The sequence below is a fragment of the Medicago truncatula genome, chromosome 7 (genome assembly GCF_003473485.1).
Source record: "Medicago truncatula cultivar Jemalong A17 chromosome 7, MtrunA17r5.0-ANR, whole genome shotgun sequence".
In the NCBI taxonomy this organism is placed as follows: Eukaryota; Viridiplantae; Streptophyta; class Magnoliopsida; order Fabales; family Fabaceae; genus Medicago; species Medicago truncatula.
Window position 1 is genome coordinate 39,766,799 of NC_053048.1, and position 22,667 is coordinate 39,789,465.

General features: G+C 33.3%; 2 protein-coding genes and 1 long non-coding RNA gene across 8 annotated transcripts; 2 read left to right on the forward strand and 1 right to left on the reverse strand.

Moving 5' to 3' along the window:
* The first annotated feature begins 3,558 nt into the window (after positions 1 to 3,558).
* On the forward strand, positions 3,559 to 11,096 carry LOC11435764 (U11/U12 small nuclear ribonucleoprotein 65 kDa protein). Of its 2 annotated transcripts, XR_003007014.2 has the most exons (12): positions 3,559 to 3,880; positions 6,358 to 6,429; positions 6,662 to 6,889; positions 7,644 to 7,725; positions 7,850 to 8,032; positions 8,290 to 8,454; positions 8,540 to 8,710; positions 9,377 to 9,464; positions 9,659 to 9,717; positions 9,943 to 10,008; positions 10,102 to 10,184; positions 10,286 to 11,096. XR_003007014.2 is itself a non-coding variant. In XM_003624552.4 (11 exons), the coding sequence occupies exons 1-11, from the start codon at positions 3,699 to 3,701 to the stop codon at positions 10,367 to 10,369; spliced, it is 1,380 nt and encodes a 459-aa protein (XP_003624600.2). In that variant the 5' UTR covers positions 3,560 to 3,698; the 3' UTR covers positions 10,370 to 11,096. The 2 variants fall into 2 exon arrangements, 1 of the variants encoding a protein (XP_003624600.2); XM_003624552.4 differs by lacking the exon at positions 10,102 to 10,184 and having other exon boundaries at positions 3,560 to 3,880.
* An 869-nt stretch (positions 11,097 to 11,965) lies between these two features.
* Positions 11,966 to 14,427, reverse strand: LOC112416493 (uncharacterized). 5 transcript variants are annotated; one of them, XR_003007016.2, is made up of 4 exons: positions 13,925 to 14,424; positions 13,560 to 13,837; positions 12,466 to 13,226; positions 11,966 to 12,179 (listed from the first exon to the last, which is right to left on the reverse strand). It is a non-coding gene; the product is annotated as an uncharacterized lncRNA (long non-coding RNA). The 5 variants fall into 5 exon arrangements; XR_003007019.2 differs by having other exon boundaries at positions 11,966 to 12,184; positions 12,466 to 13,837; positions 13,925 to 14,427; XR_003007020.2 differs by having other exon boundaries at positions 12,466 to 13,837; positions 13,995 to 14,426.
* Positions 14,428 to 19,167: 4,740 nt separating this feature from the next.
* Positions 19,168 to 21,595, forward strand: LOC11443121 (thioredoxin-like 1-1, chloroplastic). The gene is made up of 4 exons (NM_001422397.1): positions 19,168 to 19,591; positions 20,047 to 20,223; positions 20,327 to 20,491; positions 20,891 to 21,595. Exons 1-4 carry the CDS (start codon positions 19,325 to 19,327, stop codon positions 21,140 to 21,142), a joined length of 861 nt encoding a protein of 286 aa, NP_001409326.1. The 5' UTR covers positions 19,168 to 19,324; the 3' UTR covers positions 21,143 to 21,595.
* The last annotated feature ends 1,072 nt before the right edge of the window (positions 21,596 to 22,667 follow it).

Genomic DNA, 22,667 nt, shown 5'->3' on the forward strand with positions numbered 1-22,667 from the left:
TTTTGGGACCTTTGTAAGAGGACACTATTGTATTTCTTACACAATCTCGACGAGAACAATATTTGTTGATTAAAAAAAATTAATTTGCATTATTATTTATTAGAAATTTTAGCTCCGCATGCACTAAAGTCGGAATCCACCCCTAGCTTATGGTCAATCACATGAGAGGTGGAGCACCTCATAGTTTTACCATTGTTCAACAACGTCAAAAAAAAAAAAAAGAACAGTTGTGAAAAAAAATGGAACGAATAATATGTCTTGATTTATTTTTGTATGAGGCTTAAAATTGTATAAGAGACCAAAATAAATAAAAATTCACTCATATATCAATAGAAATTCACTTTGGTTGGTCTTGTAATATTGGCTTAAAATCTTAGATTATGATGTTATCAAAATTTTATATTTGATTCTTCCAATTTCGATGGACTATTTAAAATAAAATAAAAAATAAACTCATATATATATATATATATATATATATATATATATATATATATCAATGAAATGTTGATACATGATCCTTCTGCCACCGTTCCTCGTCAATGAGTATATAACCGGGTATCCGCTGAGTAATTGCAGAGTGTCGTTTTTCTTCACACGGTATATACAAATCATCTCATTATTTTGTTCATGAGGATACGAAATGAGTAATGTTGTAATAATAATTAATTAAAGTTGACTGAATTTGCTATGGGTGTTAGTTTTTCTTGAGTTCATGCACGGCAATTACTAGCATACTTAAATTGCATGATTGTCTTCATTATTATTGATTAACAATCAAATCACAAACCTAATACTTCATGTGTCTAACTATGTTGGACTAAATCTTAGACTAAACACGAGTATCAATTATTGGTTTGAGTTTAGACACCCTCAATAGAACACCCAAACATCTACATCATATGTTTTTTTTTAAATGGTATAATTAAATGTAATCACACATATATGTGTTAGTATTATATTGATGTCGTACATTAACTCATATTAAACATCAATCACATTTTCGAATAGAAATATCAATGCTACAAAATTATCAACCCTTCTGTCATGCACTCGAACACTTTTCAAACACGTACATATTGTGAAGGCTAGAAAAAATGTGGCATTGTAGTTAAAATCATATACCATCACGTATATGAAAGCATGCTATTTTCCAACCAACTCATGGACTTTCTAGGTGACTGACAATCTATTGAATAACCTGAAGAAATTCCGTGTTGAACCATCATTTTGTAAAATAATCAACAAATAGAGTCCAATTCGTTTTGGTACAAGAAATTAACGACTTATAAACTGATTTTTTAAAGTATCTATTGTCTCATGTTTAGCAGCAATGCATCTTAATTATAAAAGTCCTAGAACATTTATTCAACAAGGTCAGGGTGCAATGTCGTTAAATTTGAACTTCTTTTTCCACCTCTTTGATGCATTTCCTAGGTAAGTTTTTCAGAGAGAAAAAATTATGAACGGCCAATTACTAGCCGGGAGTCAGAATAAAATCTTGGCCCATTAATGAAGAAAAGCAAAAACAAAAGAGTTAAATATGTTTTTGTTGATTATAAATATACCAATTTTTCATTTTAATCCCTTTAATAAATAAAAATCATTGGTTTTAGGGTTAGATAAATTTTCAATCCTTATAAATATATTAAATTTTGATTTTAGTCTTTAAAAAATTAAATTGAATGTTTTCATTCTCACACAAAAAAAAAATTGGTCCTTAATGGCCACTTTATTTTCATGTGAATGTCAAAATTGTAACTATTTTATGTTCAAATTGTATCCAAGTTATGTACGTTTATTACGTTCAACATTTATATATTCATATTATGTTTAAAAAATGTCAAAAACATGACAAAATTATATCCATTAGTGACTAAAAATAAAACAAAAAAATTTGTGAGGATGAAAACTTCTCATTTTATTTTTTTAGGGACGAAAAGCAAAATTTAATATATTTATAGGGACGAAAAACTTATTTAACCCTTGATTTTAAGTCTCCAAAAATTTCCACTCATAATTTTCGATTTCTACTTTTAAGTCAATTCATATATAATTTTTTTATATTTTTAATGAAATTGTGGAGAAATGTGTAGAATATTATAACAATCTCTACAAAATATCAATTAAACAGTATGAATTTTTAAGCGTTAAAAACATAAAATTCATATTTTCAACCTAACAACAACAAAGACAAATCAACCACAACAATTTCAACGACATAATTCAACAATATAATACATCGATAATAGTAATTGCAATAGCATAATTCAACACAATCAAGATCATGGATGATCCAAACTAATTTATCCTTCATGTTCATTCATGCACGCCTTGGTTTCTTGGTATGTTATAGGCCTAATCAAACTTTCACGAATGACATCAACATATATCACCAAGGAAGCGTCTAACTCAACCGGTCTATTCAAACTATACTGGCTATATATATATATATGGTTCTCACGTCGTCGTCATTGGAGTTTCATATAATTGAATCGAGTGCGTCCATTTGAGTTGATCGACTGACACTGATACTCGACATTGACCACTTTATTGTACCTTTGTGGTTAAGACGACCATTAATTTGATTCAATTGAGCCTTCAAATCATACAATGTAACATCAACACAAATCCTAAACATATTAGGTTTTCCTTGTTGTAGTAAATTGCAGCTAACTTGGTGTTCATTTCTATTGATTAGTATTCATATTTTGTGGTGTGGAGTGCAAGTAACGTAAACACCTTGATTTATATAAGTTTTTGTGCATTGAGGACCATAGAAAAATCATGTATTTGATCGATTAGGATTGTATAAATATGAAACTACTTAAACCTCGCCTTTACGTAATATGATGATTAGCATGTTGACAAGTTTTGGATTATATAATATGAATGTGTTATAGGCAACATGCCTACCATGACTGCATCGGCTGTGTGAGAAAAGGGAGAGCATGCAGTTGTGGAAGGGTGAGTGAGAAGGGGCAAGGGCATAAGTGGGATCCTGACTGTCTCAGGTGCTAGAGTATGAGCCCCAACATTAAAAGGATGTAAAGGAGCACAAGAAAACTCAGGATGCTGATGCCGATGAGTTTTAAGATGCTGAGGAAGAGACACCCACTTTATATTTACATCACGGTGGCCTATCAGACTTGTCAGTCCTCAACCATCATGTGCAGCATGCGAACATATGAATATAGGCGGGAGATGTTTTATTATTTTTGAAGTAGCAAATGCCCTAAGAGTTGACGACTCTAATGAAGTAATAGTTAATGTGATAAATGGCATAATTACTATGATGAAATTTATTCATTAAACTTCGTAACAAGTGTCTTCACATTAGACTTGGTAAAGTGGCTGGTAGTATCATTGTTTTTATTTTCCTTAAACAAAATCATCATTATTTTATTTAAAATAAAATAAAAACTATAGCAAAATACTGGGATTGTGATTCTCAAAAATAATGCAGTCAGAGTCACACAGTCAAACAACATACAGTCATTAGATTAAATCAGCGGTGCAGATTTACTTTATCTATTTTTTCCACTCAAAACTCATAGCACAGGATAGTAAGAAGAGAAACCCACCCCCTTTCTCCTCCTTGTATCCACATGCGTTTCTCATCATGCTATGCAAGACAGAGGCAAATACGATCCACCACCACTAAATACCGTTCAACAGGAAAAAGTTATTAACATTTCATGGCTTCCAATCCTTCGCTTCAATTTGGATTTCAAGGCACCACAGAACCAAATCCTTGCACTGTGGAATCCCCGGCTACGCTTTTAATCAAACACCTTCCAGACGCTATTCCTCATGATACCCTTTCTCGCCTCTTGTCTCATTACGGTGCTTCCTCTGTTCGCCCTTGCTCTGCTGGAAGGTATCATTCACATATTTACATTCCTTGTTCCAATTCATTTGTGTTCATCATGTATGAACACACACGATAGTGAGAAGTAGACATTTTGATAATAATTTATGATATTGGAAGTGATTCAATGTAACCTCTCTTGTCGATGCTACATAGAGATTAATAACTAATTTGAAGCAGTGTCTTCAGAAGAGTGTGTTGTTAGAATCATCTGGATTTGGGTAATGACAACATGAAAAGGAGAATAAAAATAAGGAAAAAGAAAAACCAAATAGTTTTTTTTTTTTTTGTATGAATATATATATCGTTCATTGGTTTTGGAATTGAGGGAACCTTAGATAGAAGTAGTCTTTAATATTGGAAGATACAATTTTTGTTCTTGATATGTAAATTATTTACCTTTTTTGTGTGGCCGAATGATCAAAGAACTAATTGAATGTTATAGGAGTTTAGATTTTGAAAAATTATAGACTATAAAAGAAAAAGTACAAAATTGGTCCCCGAAAGTGTAGTCCAGTGTTATGGGTTGAGATACTGAAGGAGTATTTTGTAGGAGGTCCTAGGTTTGATCCGCTGGATTGCTAACAAATCCCTCTTCCCCTGATAAATTAACCATTAATAATTTGTCTATTACAAAAAAAACTGTGTACTTAATTTTGCCCTAGAATTTAATTTTAGAGGGTTGGATCTTCCTCTTGTTCTCTCATGAACCTTTTATTATCAATGGTGTCAATTGGAGGTCGCGGATAATAGCGGTCTGCTCAAATTCCGCTATGCTACTAAGCGCTGCTATTTGACAACATTTTGTGCTAATAGCTTATCGCGGAATAATAGCGGTTTGTTCAAATAACGCTAAGCTATAACCGCTATTTGACAACACTGATTATTATCCCTACAATTCCCGGTTTCTGGTTTAGGGTTCGCTACTGTGCTATAGCGCCACTATTTGGTAACACTTTGTGCTAAATAGCTTATCACGGAATAATACCGGTTGAGGAATGCTAGCAACACTCACTTTTGAACACTATCTCTAGCACTCACTCTTTTATTGGATGAAATCATTGTATGTCCCACCACTTTGTGTGGGTTCTATTTCCAATGTGTAGACCCACAATGATTTAAACCAATAAAAGAGAGAGTATTAAGAGTGTTCAAAAGAGAGTGTTGCTGGCACTCCTCATACCGGTTTGCTCAAATACAGCTATGTTATAGCTGCTATTTGACAACACCGATTATTATCCCTACAATTCCCGGTTTCTGGTAGATAGAGGTGTTTCTAAGGCAAGGTTGTCAAATTGAGATTCAAATTGTAAATTGGAAGACCGGTTTTTTTAATCGTGAATCGTATCTTATTATGCATCTAGAGATACATGATTAGTAAATCAATAAAATTATGACATTTTAAAGTAAAAACAAGTGACATAACTAATATATAAGTTGATATATCATATATGAACCTCGAAATAATTCAAGTCATAAATCAAACGACAAAAGAAATTGGCTACCTATACAAAGTCAAGGGCACAAGTGGTTGACTACACGAAGTTCAGGTTGTGAATCACATTGAATCCAAATTTATCATAATGAGTTGAGTTTCAAGATTTGATTCATTATCAAAAATAGATACACACATGGATTCATATTGATTGGATTTAGTTTTCTATTTAATCAAAATATGACTCGCTTGTACTGCAAGATTTTGATAATCATGATTTGAGGAGCATCGGGAAGTATCCGAGGGGTGTCCATAAAATAAACATTTTTTAAATATTTTGATACTTTTGGGACGTGTATCAGGAAGTAGCCTAGGATTGTCGATTTCCGATATTGGTACGAACCGATACTTTTCCTTTTTGAAAGTATTCAGGTATACGGCTTGTGTTGAAATCAATCTTATCCACACAGGCTGTAATTGTTCAGTTTATTTCTGTGATTGCATCTAGTTTGATTTTATATTGGAGTAGTAAACTAATAATTCTTCTACATATTGGATACAAGTTTGTATGGATACACCGTTGATTTGAATTTGGTTCCAGTTTAGCGTTCCATGACAACATGCCCCTAATCCATCAATACAATTTTAGCCTTTAATTGTTGGGTCCAGTTGCCTTCCTTTTTCTTTTGAAATGACTTGAACTCACTTCTATCATATTTGGTTGTTCTATATAAATTAGAATCATTCACTCATACCAGGTTTATAGTTTCATTGTGAGATGATGATTTGTATTTTGTCTATCTATGTTCAATACTGTTAGCATTGGCTTTCTAGAATTTTAACTTAAACACCATCTGGCACATAGCTAACCTAGACAATTCTAGTTAAACCTTGAGTGGTTCCTCCAATTCAGTCATAAATGTTCTTAACTTGATGTGGTGGAAATTTTAATTTCCATTTGACCGATTTATATTGTTTCTTCCAATTCATTTGTGTTCATGAATACTGTCAAACAATGCACATAGGTCATAATTGGTTTGATATAATGCAGGTTGAGAAATTGTGCTTTCGTGGATTTCAAAAATGATATGCTGGCATCTCAAGCACAACGTCAACTAAATGGGTATTCTTTTTGATTAGTTTGCTTACTTTCTCAAATTTCTCACGTTCAAATAAATTGATTGCATAATCGAAGGGATTCCGTTGGTTCACATAAACATATTTTGATATCATGATATACTTTTTATTTATTTACTGATTTAACAATATTATAAACAAAATACATATAAAGAAATTGTGAGCCAGAAATAAATCAATTTTTTTGATTGTATCTATGTTTCCTCGGGGTTAATCAGGTTGAAATTTCTTGGTAAAGTCTTGTCAGCAGAGAGAGCCGGTAAACCAAATGAGAATGTGGGAAAAAGCAGTGGAGCTCAGCTGGGAAAAGACTCTAAAACATCAGCAGTGAGGAGTGAAGATGTTATCAAACCTATTGATGGAGAAGCAAAATCAGGAGGCTTCCCTATTCCCGAGCCAATTGCCCACAGAATTGGTGTTGATTATCCATTTCCTCCTCATCTTGAGTATGCTTCTAACTGTCACTTTTCAGTTGTTTGCTCTTGTAGTCCTTTTGCAATATAACAGTGTATATCATACTCCCTCCGTCTCACAATAAGTGACCCAATTTGACTATGTGCACTGTTCACATAACATACTTCAACCATATATTTCTACTAATATATAAAGACAAATGTTATCATATAAAATATTGTCGGATTTGTCTTGATGAATATTTTCAAAATATCAACTTTTTATAATTTTTACTAATAGATAATTAAAGATATTAAAGGTCAAATTTGTGCATTGGCAATTGGCATATGTGAAACAATCAACTGGATCACTCATTGTGGGACGGAGGAAGTATAATGCCTGTAAGTAATTGAGGCTTGACTTGAGTCAGCCTTCTTAGCTTAGTTGTCAAGCTTCTAGTTTAGCTGACAGATACAGCTCAGGTTCTGTCAAGTCTTGTTAGTTATGTGATTGTTAAATGTTCTTACTAGAATTACTTTAGCAACACACTTTTTTCAACAGTTTCTCTTTGATTCGGTGAATTTCACGCGAGTCCCGAAATAAACCCGTGCTCACTCTCTTTTTGGTGGGATCCTCGTAAAATTGTGAATGTATTGCAAGCATTTATCTTGTTCACTAATACTACCATGTATCCTGTTATCAATCATGGACAGTATTATACACAATGATTAGTTTTAAAATAAGATTTTTTAAGTGTAGAATCGTTTTGTTTGGTTTCCCATATGCCTAACGGTGGTTGTTTATCAGGTATGCTTATCCTCCACCAGATGGCAATATACTGACCAACATCGTGAATGCTCTAATTGCCGTTCCTCGCTTTTACACTCAGGTTGGTCTAGTATTAAATGAAGCTTCAAGGATTGATCAGTTTCTTTTGCAAACACCTGTAGGTCTGTAGCGTTTTCTGTGTGCTCATTTTATATTGAACCCGTCATTGAACCTCTCTAATATAGGTTCTACACTTGATGAACAAAATGAACATTCCGGCTCCCTTTCGTATGGCACTACCCACGCCACCATTACCTCCAGAGGTGCCAGCCCCACTCCCACCCGTGCCTCCTCCTCATTCTGTAACTGCAATGCCTCGCTCTGCAAATATGTCAAGTGATGAATCAGAAATGGAATCTTCAGATGAGGTAACATATCACTGCTTGCTAGGGATCAAACGGAGCTTACTTTAGTGTTATGTTTCATGGAAAATACATTTTTATGACTACACACTATGCTTAAGCTGCACCTTCATGTTGTTCAGTCTGAGAAAATTCTTTTTGAAACATAAAAAAAATATTTTGCAAATGAATATCAAACTATAAGAATATGGTCCGTATAGGGGATATTTTTCCTGTTTTTAGTGAAATTTGATCATCAAAGGAAAGTAATAAAAGTGTTTTAGGAGGGTGGAGCAAGAACAGGAAATCATGGACGAAAGCGTGCCAGGCGTGGGGCTATTGTTGGCCCTGCTATTGATAAAGATGTGGCTCATGAGTCTGTTGGAGTAAAACCTGCCACCTTGATCCCGAAAGAAATCCCGATGATAAAAAAGAACCTCGTCTTAAAGGTTTGTTCTTTTCTCGAGATTGTTTGCAGGAGCATATTAACTTTGTTTTTAGCTGTTAATTTTGTTTTTACTTATAATTTTGCAGATCAATATTGCTCCCAAAGCAACGCTGAATGAACATAAGGATAATGCCACAGGAATAGAGTTACAAGAGACAGAAAAAGATACTCTAGATCCGAACAAATTTTTGACTCCTGATGAACTAGAGAGAGGAAAGTTGCCTCCGGAGGAGATCTTGTCTCTTCCAAAGTTTAAGGTATGGGATCTTATCTCAGTCTAATTGAAGACAAAAATTTGGTAGATATAAGCTGGAAACCTAAACTTCTTTTAGAATACATAATTATCTGATTGTATTAATTTCCTTAAGATGTTTAGTTTAAAGCATGTATTGAAACTGATGACTTTTACCAGTCTGCACTAGCATTTTTCAGTGGAGGAAAAATACTATGTAATTTACATTTTATCTACTCTCACAGACTATCATGTCTATATAATGGAAACCAGTTTGTGAGCTTAGTATATTACACACCTTGAATTAAATTTAGAATTAGCCTTGTATTTCGCAGTCTCTTGATCTTTAGAAAATCCCTTTATGAGTTTTTCTTAGAAAATAAACTTTAGTTTCATTCGTGGAACTCTTGCTCCTGGCAGTTTAGCCTTTCATTGCACTGCCTCCCATTCTTATTGTCTTTCATCAGGGTTTTGACTACCGAATTCCATTTAATGAAGTGATTGATCTAATGGAACTTTGTGACTACTAATATTCAAATGCAAGTGATGCATTATATGTTCCTGATAAGGACTGATACTTTAGAATTGTGCATGCTCTAATAGTATGCAAAATGTTAGATTTGTGAGAACTTTCATGGTGTACAAATGTATGTTTATGAGTTTTACGTTTTTGAACTGGTGGATTGTGCAGAACTATACACCGGGAAATCCTGCTTCTGTGTTGTATATTAAGAATTTGGCCAAAGATGTGGTTGCTGATGATTTCTATCTTTTATTTGGTAAGTTTTCAAGACTTTTACCAAGCAGGCAATGTTTAATACTTTTCTTTTTCAACTCAAATGCTTTTCCATCCAAAAATGGAATATAATCCCGTAACCTAATAAAAATACTGATGCTTTCAGATTCCTTGGTATATAGTTATTGTCTGAGTGTTAATTCCACAGCTTATCTGAGATTTCTTTTGTTTCTTCAGGATCCTTCTTTGGAAGTACTGATGCTGCTAAGTCTGGTCTTCAAGTCAAACTGATGCAGGTGAGATCTTGATTATTCCAATCCATGTTCAATTTTCGCTCTTTCTGTTATGAAAAATAGATCCTTAATCTTAGTTGCCTGCTAGAAGATGATCCAGTTAAATAACGACTGGTGCAGCACACTTGGTCCAGAGTGCTTATTCTATTAACAAGTATTAATGTCCCATGAAAGTCTTGTAGCAGCATATTTGTGAGCCCAGAATTAATAACTAGTTTTGAATTTCAGGAAGGAAGGATGAAGGGTCAAGCTTTTTTAACATTCCCCTCCACAGAACTGGCTCATCAAGCTCTGGTATGTTTCTACCAATACATTGGTTTCTTTTTCTCTCTTTTTAATTGTTTGTTAAAAAGAAATATGTTTAATTCGAGGCGTTTATGTTTGAAGGTTTTTTTCGCCATTGTATGCTAAATAAAAAAATCAGTAGTCATGGTACTAGCTATTTTGGAGATCGTAACAAACATCATCATGTACAGTTTGAAATGCTTATTATCTTATTATTCATCTTGACTTTTATGAGCTCAATTAATCTATTTATTTTCTTCCTGTTGCATGTGAACATTGGTTGCAGAATTTAGTGAATGGATATAAATTCAAAGGGAAGCCAATGATAATTCAGTTTGGCCGGAATCCTGCTGCTGCCAAGGCAACTTAAATCTATGGACACAGAAAAGATGTTTTCCATATTGTGCTTTAAAAGCTCCGTTGCTTATTGCTTGATTACATGCATGACTACAGATGGCTAATGATGCATTCTTCATTCAATGACCGGGTTCTCCCCGATAGACCTAGACCATGGCTACGTATGTACATTATCCTCGGTTGTGTAGTGACAAGCTGAGATATAAAACTAGTCTGCATAGGAATCTAGAATTCAAACCAGATTGTTAGCAAGAGAGGTTGAAAATGCAAACCAAGCTTATTTATTACAAAGGAAGTTTTGCTGTTGCTGTAGACTGTCTTTGTTGGAAACCAAAAAATAGATTAACTTTATCATACAAGGATGGTGATCCTCTTTGATATCAAGCGTACAGAAAATATAGAGTGGCACTTGGTTCATTTTCTGCTGTATTACTAAACAATATAGGGAACTTTTCCTCAAAAATTATGTAGGGAACTTGGCTACAGTTAAGGATCTGATAGCAATGTGAACCATGAAGCAGCACCTTATCTGTCGATTTCACCGTTTTTCTTTATTTCCCATCTTGGGCATAGATATGGGTTTACATATTTAATATTTATTTATCATACAAGTCATTGGACCTATGCTATTTATAACTCTTTTCTGTAGAAATATTTGGTGGCTTGTATCTTTTTCCTTCTTATTTTTAAGGAATTATCAGTTGTATTTTTTATTTGTAAAAGCTCTTTCAAAATGTTTACATGAATCACTGAACTGATACAAACATGCACGAATATTACAGCTTTCTAAATTTCTCAAACGGCATGTCCCTGTACTCTGAGAAGGTGCTTGTTCTTTGTGAACTGAAAAGAAATCCTCACTGTTGGATCAAAATAACTTAAATTATCAAATTCAATGGATGCATATCTCTCCAACCACCTTTCCCTTCCATTTGGCAAAACGTGATTTTTATGTTTTAAAGGGTAGTTTTTGTGAAAATCAAAGTGGCACTATGATTCTGTAAAACTCACTGTCAAATCATACATACACGTAGTACTTCGTCCAGACAATCTTGAACTTGTCATTGGATATTGCTTATTGTGAGTTTGCTTTGCCCTTTGATGAACTCATCGCTAGAAGAACATCTGACATTAAGAATATCAAATGGTAAATAATGTCAAGCAGTACATAATGCTATTTCCTTTCACTTTGAAATTGGAAAATAACAGATGAATAACCTGTGAAGTCTTTGATTCACAGTATGAAAATAATCTCATCGACCTCCTCAAGACATCAAAGCTCTTGAAAATCCATAACTTGACAATTAAGATAACTAAAAGAAAAATGAAGTTTGCCAAACATACCATATCATTTCCTGTGTATTATATTAGATTAAGAAAAAAAAATGGTTTTGCTGAGATCTACAGTATTATATTAGATTAAGATACAAACTGCAAACTTTATTAGCCACTGCTCTACATCTTTGCACCATTTTTCTTTTGGAAATAATTTTTTTATTAATGTGAAAACAAGAGTTACATTTCAACCACAACTCAAATTTCAACAATGGTACTACACTATTATCTATTAACATAACTATAAGTAGCACCCCCACCCACCCCCCCCCCCCCACCATTTTGCTGTTTCTGAAACATGTCAAAATAATTAGCCTGTCCTCTCACTCAAAAGCAAACCTTATGTTCTTGTGATGACCAAATCCAAGCCCCCATTGTGAACTGCACCACCAGCCACCCTGTTCCTATTGCCAATCCTTCTCCAACAATATGAAATCAGCAAACACAAACATCATGAACTTATACGTTTCACTACCACCTTCTACTACCTGCACTAGCACAAGTTTACTTAGTGTAAGAACAAAACCACTAAAACAGATGGTGAGTGAAGCTAAGATCTACCAGCCCTTATAAGTAAAATAGATTACATAATATTTGCAGATTTTTTACTTTGTTGGATCGCTTAGAATGCACTGTGGTTCCTAAAGGATGAAAGCTACTTCTCAACTCTAATACTATGTTTAACAAATAAGCTTTGACATGAAATAAAACCTGTTGTTTGAGTTAGAGCAAAAAGAACAAGATTGAAAATTTCACAGAGATAGAGGGGCTTACTTTAGATGGTCTCTAACACACATTCCCGGTCCTACTGTCTGCATCTGTTGGAAGAAAGATGCGTCTGCATTGCATTTGAGATAACCGTCTGCGGTTTGTGGCACTTTTCAGCAGGCAGAGGATGAGAGGAGTCAGACTTGGGATCTGTTCTTATACTCACCCAGTTTTGATCCGCAAGGAAGTGTTTCGCTCGAGCTAAAATCTGGTTCGCATCCCACACTTTGCCATTCCATAGTTTGTGCACTCCAAACGAAAAATATAGTAACACAGAACTGCTGCAAGTTTGCTTGGGAAAGAATATTGCACGCACCAAAGAGAACAGAAGCGAGTTGATCACTTTGAATCAGCAACAGACTGAGCTGATTCCAAAATATCCAGCTTCTGCAGATTGATACAGCAAGGCCGCAAGAGAAAAGAATGTGGCTGGAGCTTTCGTTTTCTGCATCACGGTTAACACAAGTGATTGGACACGGAAATCTCTTCTTTGGCTGAGCTCACGGCAAGTGCCAATTACCATTCACATTAGTTTCACGAGAATGTGTAAAAGCATCCATGTAAAGTCTAAAAGAGGACTTGCCGCCGGTGTACTTTCCAACTCAACCAATTCATACTTCTTCGGCCATTTTCTTCGAACCCCCTAAAAGGAATTGATATGTTCAGTCTCTAAAGTAAGAGTGGAGGGCAAGCGGAATGCGAATGCACTCATACAATAGGTAGGGATGGACTGAACTGCCGATGTAGTGAGGACCTTGTTACCCGCTCTACAAAGACATTTAGAACTCCAATATTGAACTCGGCTCCAAGTACAATCATTTATAAATCCAATAAAAAAAAAAAACACTATTTTTGCCTCTTCCAATCAGTGGAGGAAGGTCTAAATAAGATCCCAATCCTAGAGAATTTGCAATAGTAGCCCAAATATCATAATTAACATTGGAACTGAAAGCAATTTCGGATTTATTCAAGTTAATTGCCTGGCATGAGGCAGCCTCATAGGTATCTATAATTTTTTTGATATCTCGGTTTCACCTATGTTGACCCTGAAAAATAAGAAAGAATCATCATCGAAAAAAGGTGGCTAATAGAAGGCGTACCTCGATGGATTTTGGACCTATGAATAGCTCCTTGTGAAACTCTATGCTTGATAAGACAGAGATGTTCTTTGCACATATGATATAGAGGTAAGGCACTTCATTTGGAAAATCGGACCAACTGCTTCATTATTGAGGCAGACGTTGTAGTTGACAGAGGTCACACATAACCAAACAAATCCATTTATTCATTGATTGGAGAAGCCTGCCTTTGACATAACATCTGAGAGGTATCGCCCATCAACTTGATCAAAAGCTTTTGATTATGTCAAGCTTCAGAACTACATCACCAATACAGCCCTGAGATTTAGATTTCATGTAGTGAATTATTTCAAAAGCAACAAGCGCATTATCGAGAATGGTTCTACCTCGGACAAAAGCCGCTTGCTCTAGAGTTATAAACATGGCGAGAAGAGGTTTTAATCTGTTTGACAATACCTCTTATTATAGGAGTATAACACATTGTAATTGGTCTATAGTCTTTGATGCTCTCCGGATCATTGCATTTACCTGCAAGAACAATGCGTCATATTAAGAAAGAACACAGGGTTCAGCAAGAGACATAAATGTCAAAAACACAGGGTTTACACCATCTGGTTCAGGTCTAATAGTTGAACTTGAACTAGCCAAGAAAGAATTAATTGTTCAACTCCTTACTTTCACACACACATAATCTAACACTAATTGCATCATTTTACCACACATTTTGGAGTCGGCTCTAAAAGATTTTAAGAATTTCAGAAATAGATATAGTATAGCAACATTGAGTATAGAAAAATTCATCAAGCATTATGCTAAATTGATGACTACTCTATTCTAAAATAGTACATTGAAGGTAGAACTTTATATGAAATTTTTTATGCAAATGCAATGTCCCACATTTTGGAGAGGGTCAGGAGAAGAGAGAGATGCAAGAAGACCATGCTAACTCTTTGTCTTGTGAGTGAAAAAAGAAGTTACTGTAACTACTTACCAACTTGAGTCTTGAGATAGAAAATTGTTGTATACACATCCTTGATAGTTAACTACCGAGAAAAACTTCGGCAGTTAATTAAGTCTAATGGTCAAGTTAGCAACTATTGTTTCTTACAGTTTTTTTTATTTATTATTATCATGTTATAGGTAAGTTAGCAACTATTAATCTCCATATGCAACATGTGAGGCGCACAAAAATTAAAATTTCAATAATTATTTCATTATTTTTGTTTTTGCAGACGTCTGCAATGTATTTTCTTAAAATTTAAACTATTTTTTGGTGAATTCTTAAAGTTTAAGAATTTTAAATGCTAATTAAATTTACATGAACAAATGCAATCTAAATATCACACAAATATGGCAAACGTAGAACTTATTGACAGTACGTAAATTGAAACCCAAAATAAATTAATATAAATATTTGTGAAAGATGTTTTTCCAAAATGCAAAGTGGGTGTGGACTATGAAGGAAAGATTTTTTGTGAGAAAAAGCAATTCATGTCACACATAAAATGAATTATTACAACCACCGATTCAACTCAATATTTAATTTGATCAGATTGAATAAACCTCTAATTATCTGGAATAAATGGGAGGAAACAAGAAAAGAGGGAGACCAAGGAGAGAGACAAAAGGTAATTAAAAAGCCAGAAACAACTCTTCGGTGCTTAAGTGCCGAAGGATTTTATTTTATTTTTAAATTGTTTTTTCTCGGTAGTTAAGTGCCGAGGTTTTCCTCAGTAATTAACTGCAGCCGATTTTATTTTTCCTCAACAGTTAACTTCTGAGAAGTATTTTTGTCTTTTACATATATTTCTTAGCTAACAATATGTGTATACAGCAATTTTCCTTGAGATATGGAAGATGCCACGTTGATGGGATAAAAAGTTTTTAACCATAAAAAAATTAAAAGTTGTTCAGTAAACCTACACGAGGGCTATAATGTAATATATTGGCATGTCCATCTAGAAGAGTTTAGTGGAGAACACAGAAAAGTCTCACCATTCAATGGGCTCCTTTTCTGCCCATAGATTTTGAATATGTAAGTCATATATAGTCCTTTTTTTTTTTCTTTTCACGTGGTGTATTTTGATGTAGTATGAATGCAAAGACACAGTTTGTTTATTTTTTTAGGGGAAAGACACAGTTTAATATAAGGTTCATAGTTTTATCTATTGTTTATGTTTATTGTCCACCTAATTTATTTTGTTAATTCCTACTTAATTATAAAACTATTTTGAAAATGTGAAATTTTTTTTTATTGTTTATGTTTACTGTTTATTGTCCACCTAATTTTTTAGCAATGCCTTCTTAATCATTAAGTTATTTTAAAAGCCTTGTGAAAGCATTAACTTTTTTCCCTCTCTCTAGTATTACACAATTATCGTTGATTTTTATTAAATTCGCAATAAGTAGTAATTCCTATTAAAAAAGTGCATAATTATTAGAAGAAGTTTGGATTAAATTCTATATCATATAAAATTGTGTGTGTATATCTCGAGCTGGTTCATGAACCAAACAAGTCGAACTATAGTAAGTTCAAATTCAACTTATTATTTAACGAGTTTAATTTTCAACTCAAGTTCGACTTATTTGATTCGTGAACCAAGTTCAACGAACCAATTATCGAATCGAGTATCGAACTATTTTTGAGTTGGTTCGGTTCATTGTCAGCCATATTCAGTATGGTCAATAAAGATTTTGTTGACTCTCGTTCGGTTATGCTTGAATTCGTCTAACCTGCTATCGATTGAGGAAAATTTGTTTGTTTCTAAATCATCAATATGTTGATTTGACTAATAGGATATTTATTTTTAGGTATAGTTTTTTTAAAACATATTTGCAATTAGTATTAATTAATTATATAAAGCTAAAGCTATAAGCAGTGCTTACGATGAAGGAGTTTAACGAATGCAATTGTTGTTATTATATAAAATTTTAAAGTACCCATTTAAACCTGAGAATGTTAGTAGTAATCGGAAAATTGTTCGTTATTCCTTGCTGGCAAAAAATGATAAACACTACTTATAATGAAGGAGTTTGACCGATGCAATTGTCAAACCCACTTATCCTTTAAAACCAACAACTTTCTCCTTTGTTTTCAAGTATCTCCTCCCACAATCCTACCTAACGAAAACATCTCTACTACATTTTTCAATTTACTCTCAGATAACTCAGACAATCTTCTACACAATTTACTAATCAGAGCTAAATTAAACTCTTTCAACCTCCTAACTGTCAACCCTTCATCCCTCGTATTCGTAAAAATTGTGTTTCATTTAATTCAAGAGATTTTCCTAATTTCCTCCACCCTACAAAAAAAAAATGACAAATAGATTTAAGAGAATATATGATACCGTTAGGGAGGCTTTAAGAAGGAAAGATAGGACAGGAGAAGATACGATGCCGTTGGGAGGCTTGACGAAGAAGAGGTAGGACAAGGAAAGATATGCTATAAAATAATGGTTTTACACCGACTCAAAACAAAGAAAAACTCAATAAAACTAATAATGGGGGAAACGACGAGACTAGAGAGAGGATTGTTGAGGGTTTGAACGAAGATATTGAAAACAGATTTGTTGAAGACTTGTAGGTATAAATAAATTGAAGAGAGGAAAATTGGTGATGGCGCTAATATTCGCAAATTTGGGTATGATGAAGAGGATGAAGACACAAAGAGATTTTTCCTCAAGTTTAATTAAGAAGAAGAAGAAGGAGGGGGAGGAGGGGGAGGACTGAGGAGAAATGAAGATGAAGAAACGAAAGAAGAAGGAAAAAAAAGATGGTGATATGCACCATTACATATAAGTGACCTCCATGATTCAATGATTATTTTATGAAAGATTGATCCAAGATTCCAACAATTAAGGTTAAAAATGTTAATAAGATTTTTGGTGGTCCGCCTACAATGTTAGTCCACTTTAGACATTTGAGATTAATATCTTGACATAAAGGATCAAATTGAACAACGAAGATGAATTTAAGGGACTTAGACGAAGCAAAAATTAATTGTTAAATTGAAATGATAGAAAAAAAAAGAGTTAAATGATCAAAATAACAATTAAGTCAAAAGTATATAAATCATATTTCATTTATATGATGCTCATCATCTTTCTTTTTTTCTCGTAAAAACTATTTATTTTTCATTTGATTTATAACATTTATTCAGACTCTGTATCAATCAGAATTTATTGCATTCAACAAGTCCTTAGAGACACTCATTCAATCATCACTGGTCTTCTGATTAAAATATAACAATTTCGATTCAATCTCGACATATTTAAAGTCAAAAATTAAAAAGCAAATTTGTTATTTATCAATCATCCGATCAAGATCGGACGATCGATAATGCTTAATTGGACAACCATAGATATTTTATGACCACAACAAATCCAAGTCCCACTTTTTTTTTGTCAGGTAGCCTAATGGCTAGCATTCTCCTTTTTCAAGGATAATAAGTAGGGTGTTCGAAGTTCAAACATCGACCTCTGAATATAACAATATATGTCTCTGCCAACTGAGTTAAGTTCATGGGACAAATCCAAGTCCCACTTTATACATTTTTTACAAAGTTTTAAATCCTACGATCCAATCGTCTATTTTTTTATTAAAAAAAGAACACTTGTGTCTGATCAATGTAAAAATTATTATTTTTCTCTCAATTTAATAAAGTAGTGATTTGATTTAGTAAAGAAAATTAATTTTTGCTCTGAATATTTTATCTCTCTTTTAGTTATTTATCTAAACTATGCTATGTGCCGACTTCCACAATTTATTTTAACGAAGAAATTATATTGACCATAATTTTTTTGAATTATATATTGACCAGAATTTTATTTTTAATTTTTGTGAGAAGAGTTGATTGATTCCCAACAATTATTTCCACCAACTCTTTCAAAATTCAAACCAAGAAAAAGACGAAATTGAATTAGTGGCAATGAGGTGGCAAAGAAGGAAAAAAAGTTAACCCTAGTGCCCCATTATCCAAAACCATTTATCATGCAACGTGGTTCCACCTCAACCTATTCCTTCACCGCATAAGTGGGCCCCACAATACCTTAAATGTCTCTTATCCATTTGTTACCTCCAACACCACCACAACTCATAACCACGTGTCTCTGCACTTTCCTTTACAACCGTCCGATCTTACCGACGTACTAATCAAATTTCATCAAAGCCGTCAAATAGGAATCTTATTCTATCCATAGAATATTTCAACTTTATCCACTTTTTTTTACTTTTATTTTTCAATTAATTTCTTAACATAATTGATTTTTTTATGATTTGATTTAATGGATAACAAAATTTATTGTCGTGAATTCAACTTTTATTGTCATTCTAAAGATTTCTTAAATCAGCAGCAACGTGTAAGATTCTTTATTAATTGATTTTTGAAATCGGTCTCTATTCATGTGACCTTCAAAACTCATCTTAACTTATGTGAAAGTAAAGAATTTCGAGGTCTTTGATTTAAATTATAAAAAAAAAAAAAAAACTAATTTAACAATTAAATTATTAATATTTTTGATTTAAAGAAAATCTATTTAAACTTTTTGTAACAACAAAAACAAAAATTTATTGTACACAAAAAAAAGAGGTTTTTATTTTGCTTTATTTCGTTTCCCTTTCAAGACCGCAACCTTGTCCCACTTTGCTTGTGGATAAAGCGTTTTTATGAGAACCCTTTTTCTGCACTTTCTTGTCTAAGAAGAAGCGTTGTTCTTTTTTTCTCTCTCTAACATTTTTTACTCTCTTCAAAATTCAAAGGTTTTTGAACAAAAAATTGATTTTCAATGGCGGAAACTTTGATCAAAACAAGCCTTGTTTCATCCTGGCATGGAAACAGAAACCAGCAACGTCAAAGGGTATCCATGGTTCCTAGAACTTGTAGCTTTAACACCGGTGTGAAAAGTTTTCCATCTCTGAAGCTGAAATCTCAGCTTCACAGATCTTCCTCCTCCTTTTCATCTGAGTTTCATGGCAAAAAAGCTATCTTTCGTGTAAATAGATCAACACCCAAAAGGGTCAATTCACAATTTTCAGTTTCAGCTGCTCCTAAGGTTGGTCATAAATTCTAATACATACCCTTTTGATTTTCACACCTTAATCATATTTTTATTTTTTTAATTTGTCTTTTTTTTTTTTTGCAATAATTAAGACCCTTTTAGTTTATAGAAATTATGTTAATTTTTCTGATAACCCTTATGGATTTCATACCTAATCTGATTTTATTATATTTTAGTTTGTTTTTTGCAATAATTAAGACCCTTTTAGTTCATAGAAATTATGTCAATTTTTCTGCATAACCCTTATGGTTTTAATACCCTAATCTGATTTTATTATGTTTTTATTTTGTTTTTTTTTGCAATAGTTAGGACCCTTTTAATTGTTTGAATTTATGTTAGAAATAAGACCCTAATTTCAATTTTGATTTTTTTTAAGAAGGTTTTGTATTTTTGTTGAGGTTTTTCTGGAATTTTCTTATTGATGTTGTTCCTGATGTGAAATTTTGCAGATGACACTAAGAGTAGGGAAAGTTCAGAAATGGTGGGAAAAGGGTCATCAACCTAACATGAGAGAGGTGACTTCAGCACAAGATCTTGTAGATTCACTTTTAAACGCAGGGGACAAGCTTGTGATTGTTGATTTTTTCTCTCCTGGTTGTGGTGGATGCAAAGCCCTTCACCCTAAGGTGCTATTCTTCACACCTAAGTTAACTAATTCATACATAAATTGCTCATAATTTGCAAATTGTTATTGTGGTTCTAATGGTCTTTTATTTCTTATCATGACAGATATGTCAATTTGCAGAGATGAATCCTGATGTTGAGTTCCTTCAAGTGAACTATGAGGAGCATAAATCCATGTGTTATAGCCTTAATGTTCATGTTCTTCCTTTCTTCCGATTCTATAGAGGTGCTCAAGGTCGCGTATGCAGCTTTAGCTGCACCAATGCTACGGTTAGTCTCTATGCTATCTCAATTATATTTACTATTGACTTTACAATACTATGATGATGTGATACCTGGGTTTATTTGTTTAATTACCTGGTATAGCTTTGATTAGTTCATCTATGAATGTTCGAAATCAGAGTATGTGTTTATTGGTATTTAGTTAAATGTTCATATCACATATTTTAAGAATTTTGTTGCTTGCTACACTATTCAAGGATATATGTGGAAATTCATGTGCTTGGATTTTTATGTAATTTGTTGGCTCATTGTGATGATAAATTCCTTATTAGTTGTAATTCATGTGCTTGGATTTTTATGTGATTTGTTGACTTATCTGATCATAGATTCCTTATTAGTAACAACATTGAATTCGAAGATAACTGATATAGTTCAATTTGATGACAGATCAAGAAGTTTAGAGATGCATTGGCCAAACACACTCCAGATAGATGCAGCTTGGAGCCAACCAAAGGTTTGGAAGAGAAAGAGCTCATAGCTCTATCTGAAAACAGAGATCTTAACTTTACATACACACCAAAGCCCTCTCAGCCTGTACATACCCCTGCAAATGAAGAGGTGGCGACTGAAGCCGTACCTTCTTTGACATCAAAATCTGAAGTCTCAAAGGAGAGACCCTTGGTCACTGCTTGGAGATGATGTGGTCAGTTTGTAGTCAACCACATCTTATGACTTCATCCTTTGTACATTGTAGGTTGGGTGTAATATCTTGAAGTAGTATATACTTGTGAGATGAAGATATCTTTGAAGATCAAGTCACATAGTGTATATTCCTACAAGGCAGTTGGAATTATGGTTTTTTGAATCCATGCCTTATAGATAGATATTAGGGAAAGTTGAAGCTGTAGAGTTATTAGTATTATTATCAGTATGGTTTTGAAAGAAAAAAGGGTCCGCGACTGTGATCTGGGCTGGAACATAGAGGGTTTTGATGTCTCTAATCGCTGCAGTTGACCGCGATTATCCAGATTTGCAATTTAAACCTTGATTGTTAGTGGCTCTGCTTTTTGTATGTTTGAAGAAGGATACCTTCCAAACGTTGTAAAATAAATGTTATTTTATTCAGCGATTGATAATCTTGCTTCTTTTTTATATCTGAGCCAATTATTTGTATTATGTTATGCCATTTTCTTGATGTTAGATGCCTCACACACGGTAAGCTATGATGAGGGATTTTGTGGTTCTGAAACGGGGATGTGTTTTGTGAAAGAAATTGGATGAGCTATTTCCGTTATCATGCTTTGTTGGTTATGGTTATTGAAAGGGAAGGGATTAGGGGATGTGTCCGTTTTAGGGACATATGAATAAATGTTCCCATTTTTTTTGCTAGTTTCTCAAAATCGTAGTGACTAGTGAGGCTTAAAACCACCTTGGTTTGAACCTTTGATTACAGTGTTTGGCACAACAATTTTGGCATTTATTCCACCATAATTTGACAAACCATGATATCAACGTAAGTACATTCTTCCGCAAAATTAATTATAGACATAAACACACATTTTACTAAAGAATGAAGAAGTTTTTACACTAAAATCTTATTAAGCTCTTAGAAGCTAATCATGACATCAGAAGTTGTCATCATTTAAATTCTTCTTATCATATTAGTAAAATATTATTGTTGTACCAAAAAAAGGAAGGATAACAATCTAAAATAAATATTTTGATTTGTCAAAAAAAAAATTGAAATAGTGTTTAAGGATTAGGGGGATGGGCTATTTCTTAGAAGCTATTTATTTTCAAAAATCACTACAATATCTTTGAAAAAATTGTTTTTTTCTTTTCATTATAAGCTTTTTGAAAAGATTGTAGTAATTGTTTAATAAAATATAGTTCATTCCATTGGCAATTTTAGTGATACCATACAAACAAACAAAAAAAGTAACAAGAATATACTTTGCTTATACTTATTGTTGGTTCCATCAAAGCAAATGTATGTGAGGTCGTCATTCTGATTATTCTAGTGAACTTAGATAGTGAACCGATTGTTGTTTAAGCTTGCCTAACAGTTTAGATATTAAGTTAAGTATATATTAAGGTGAGGAAAGGAACATTTTAGAATAGACAAATCACTCCTCTAAAAATATGAATTGACAAATCACAATAATTATTGATTAAGTATATTAAGGGGGTGGAAAGGAACAATTTTGGAATTGATTAATCACAA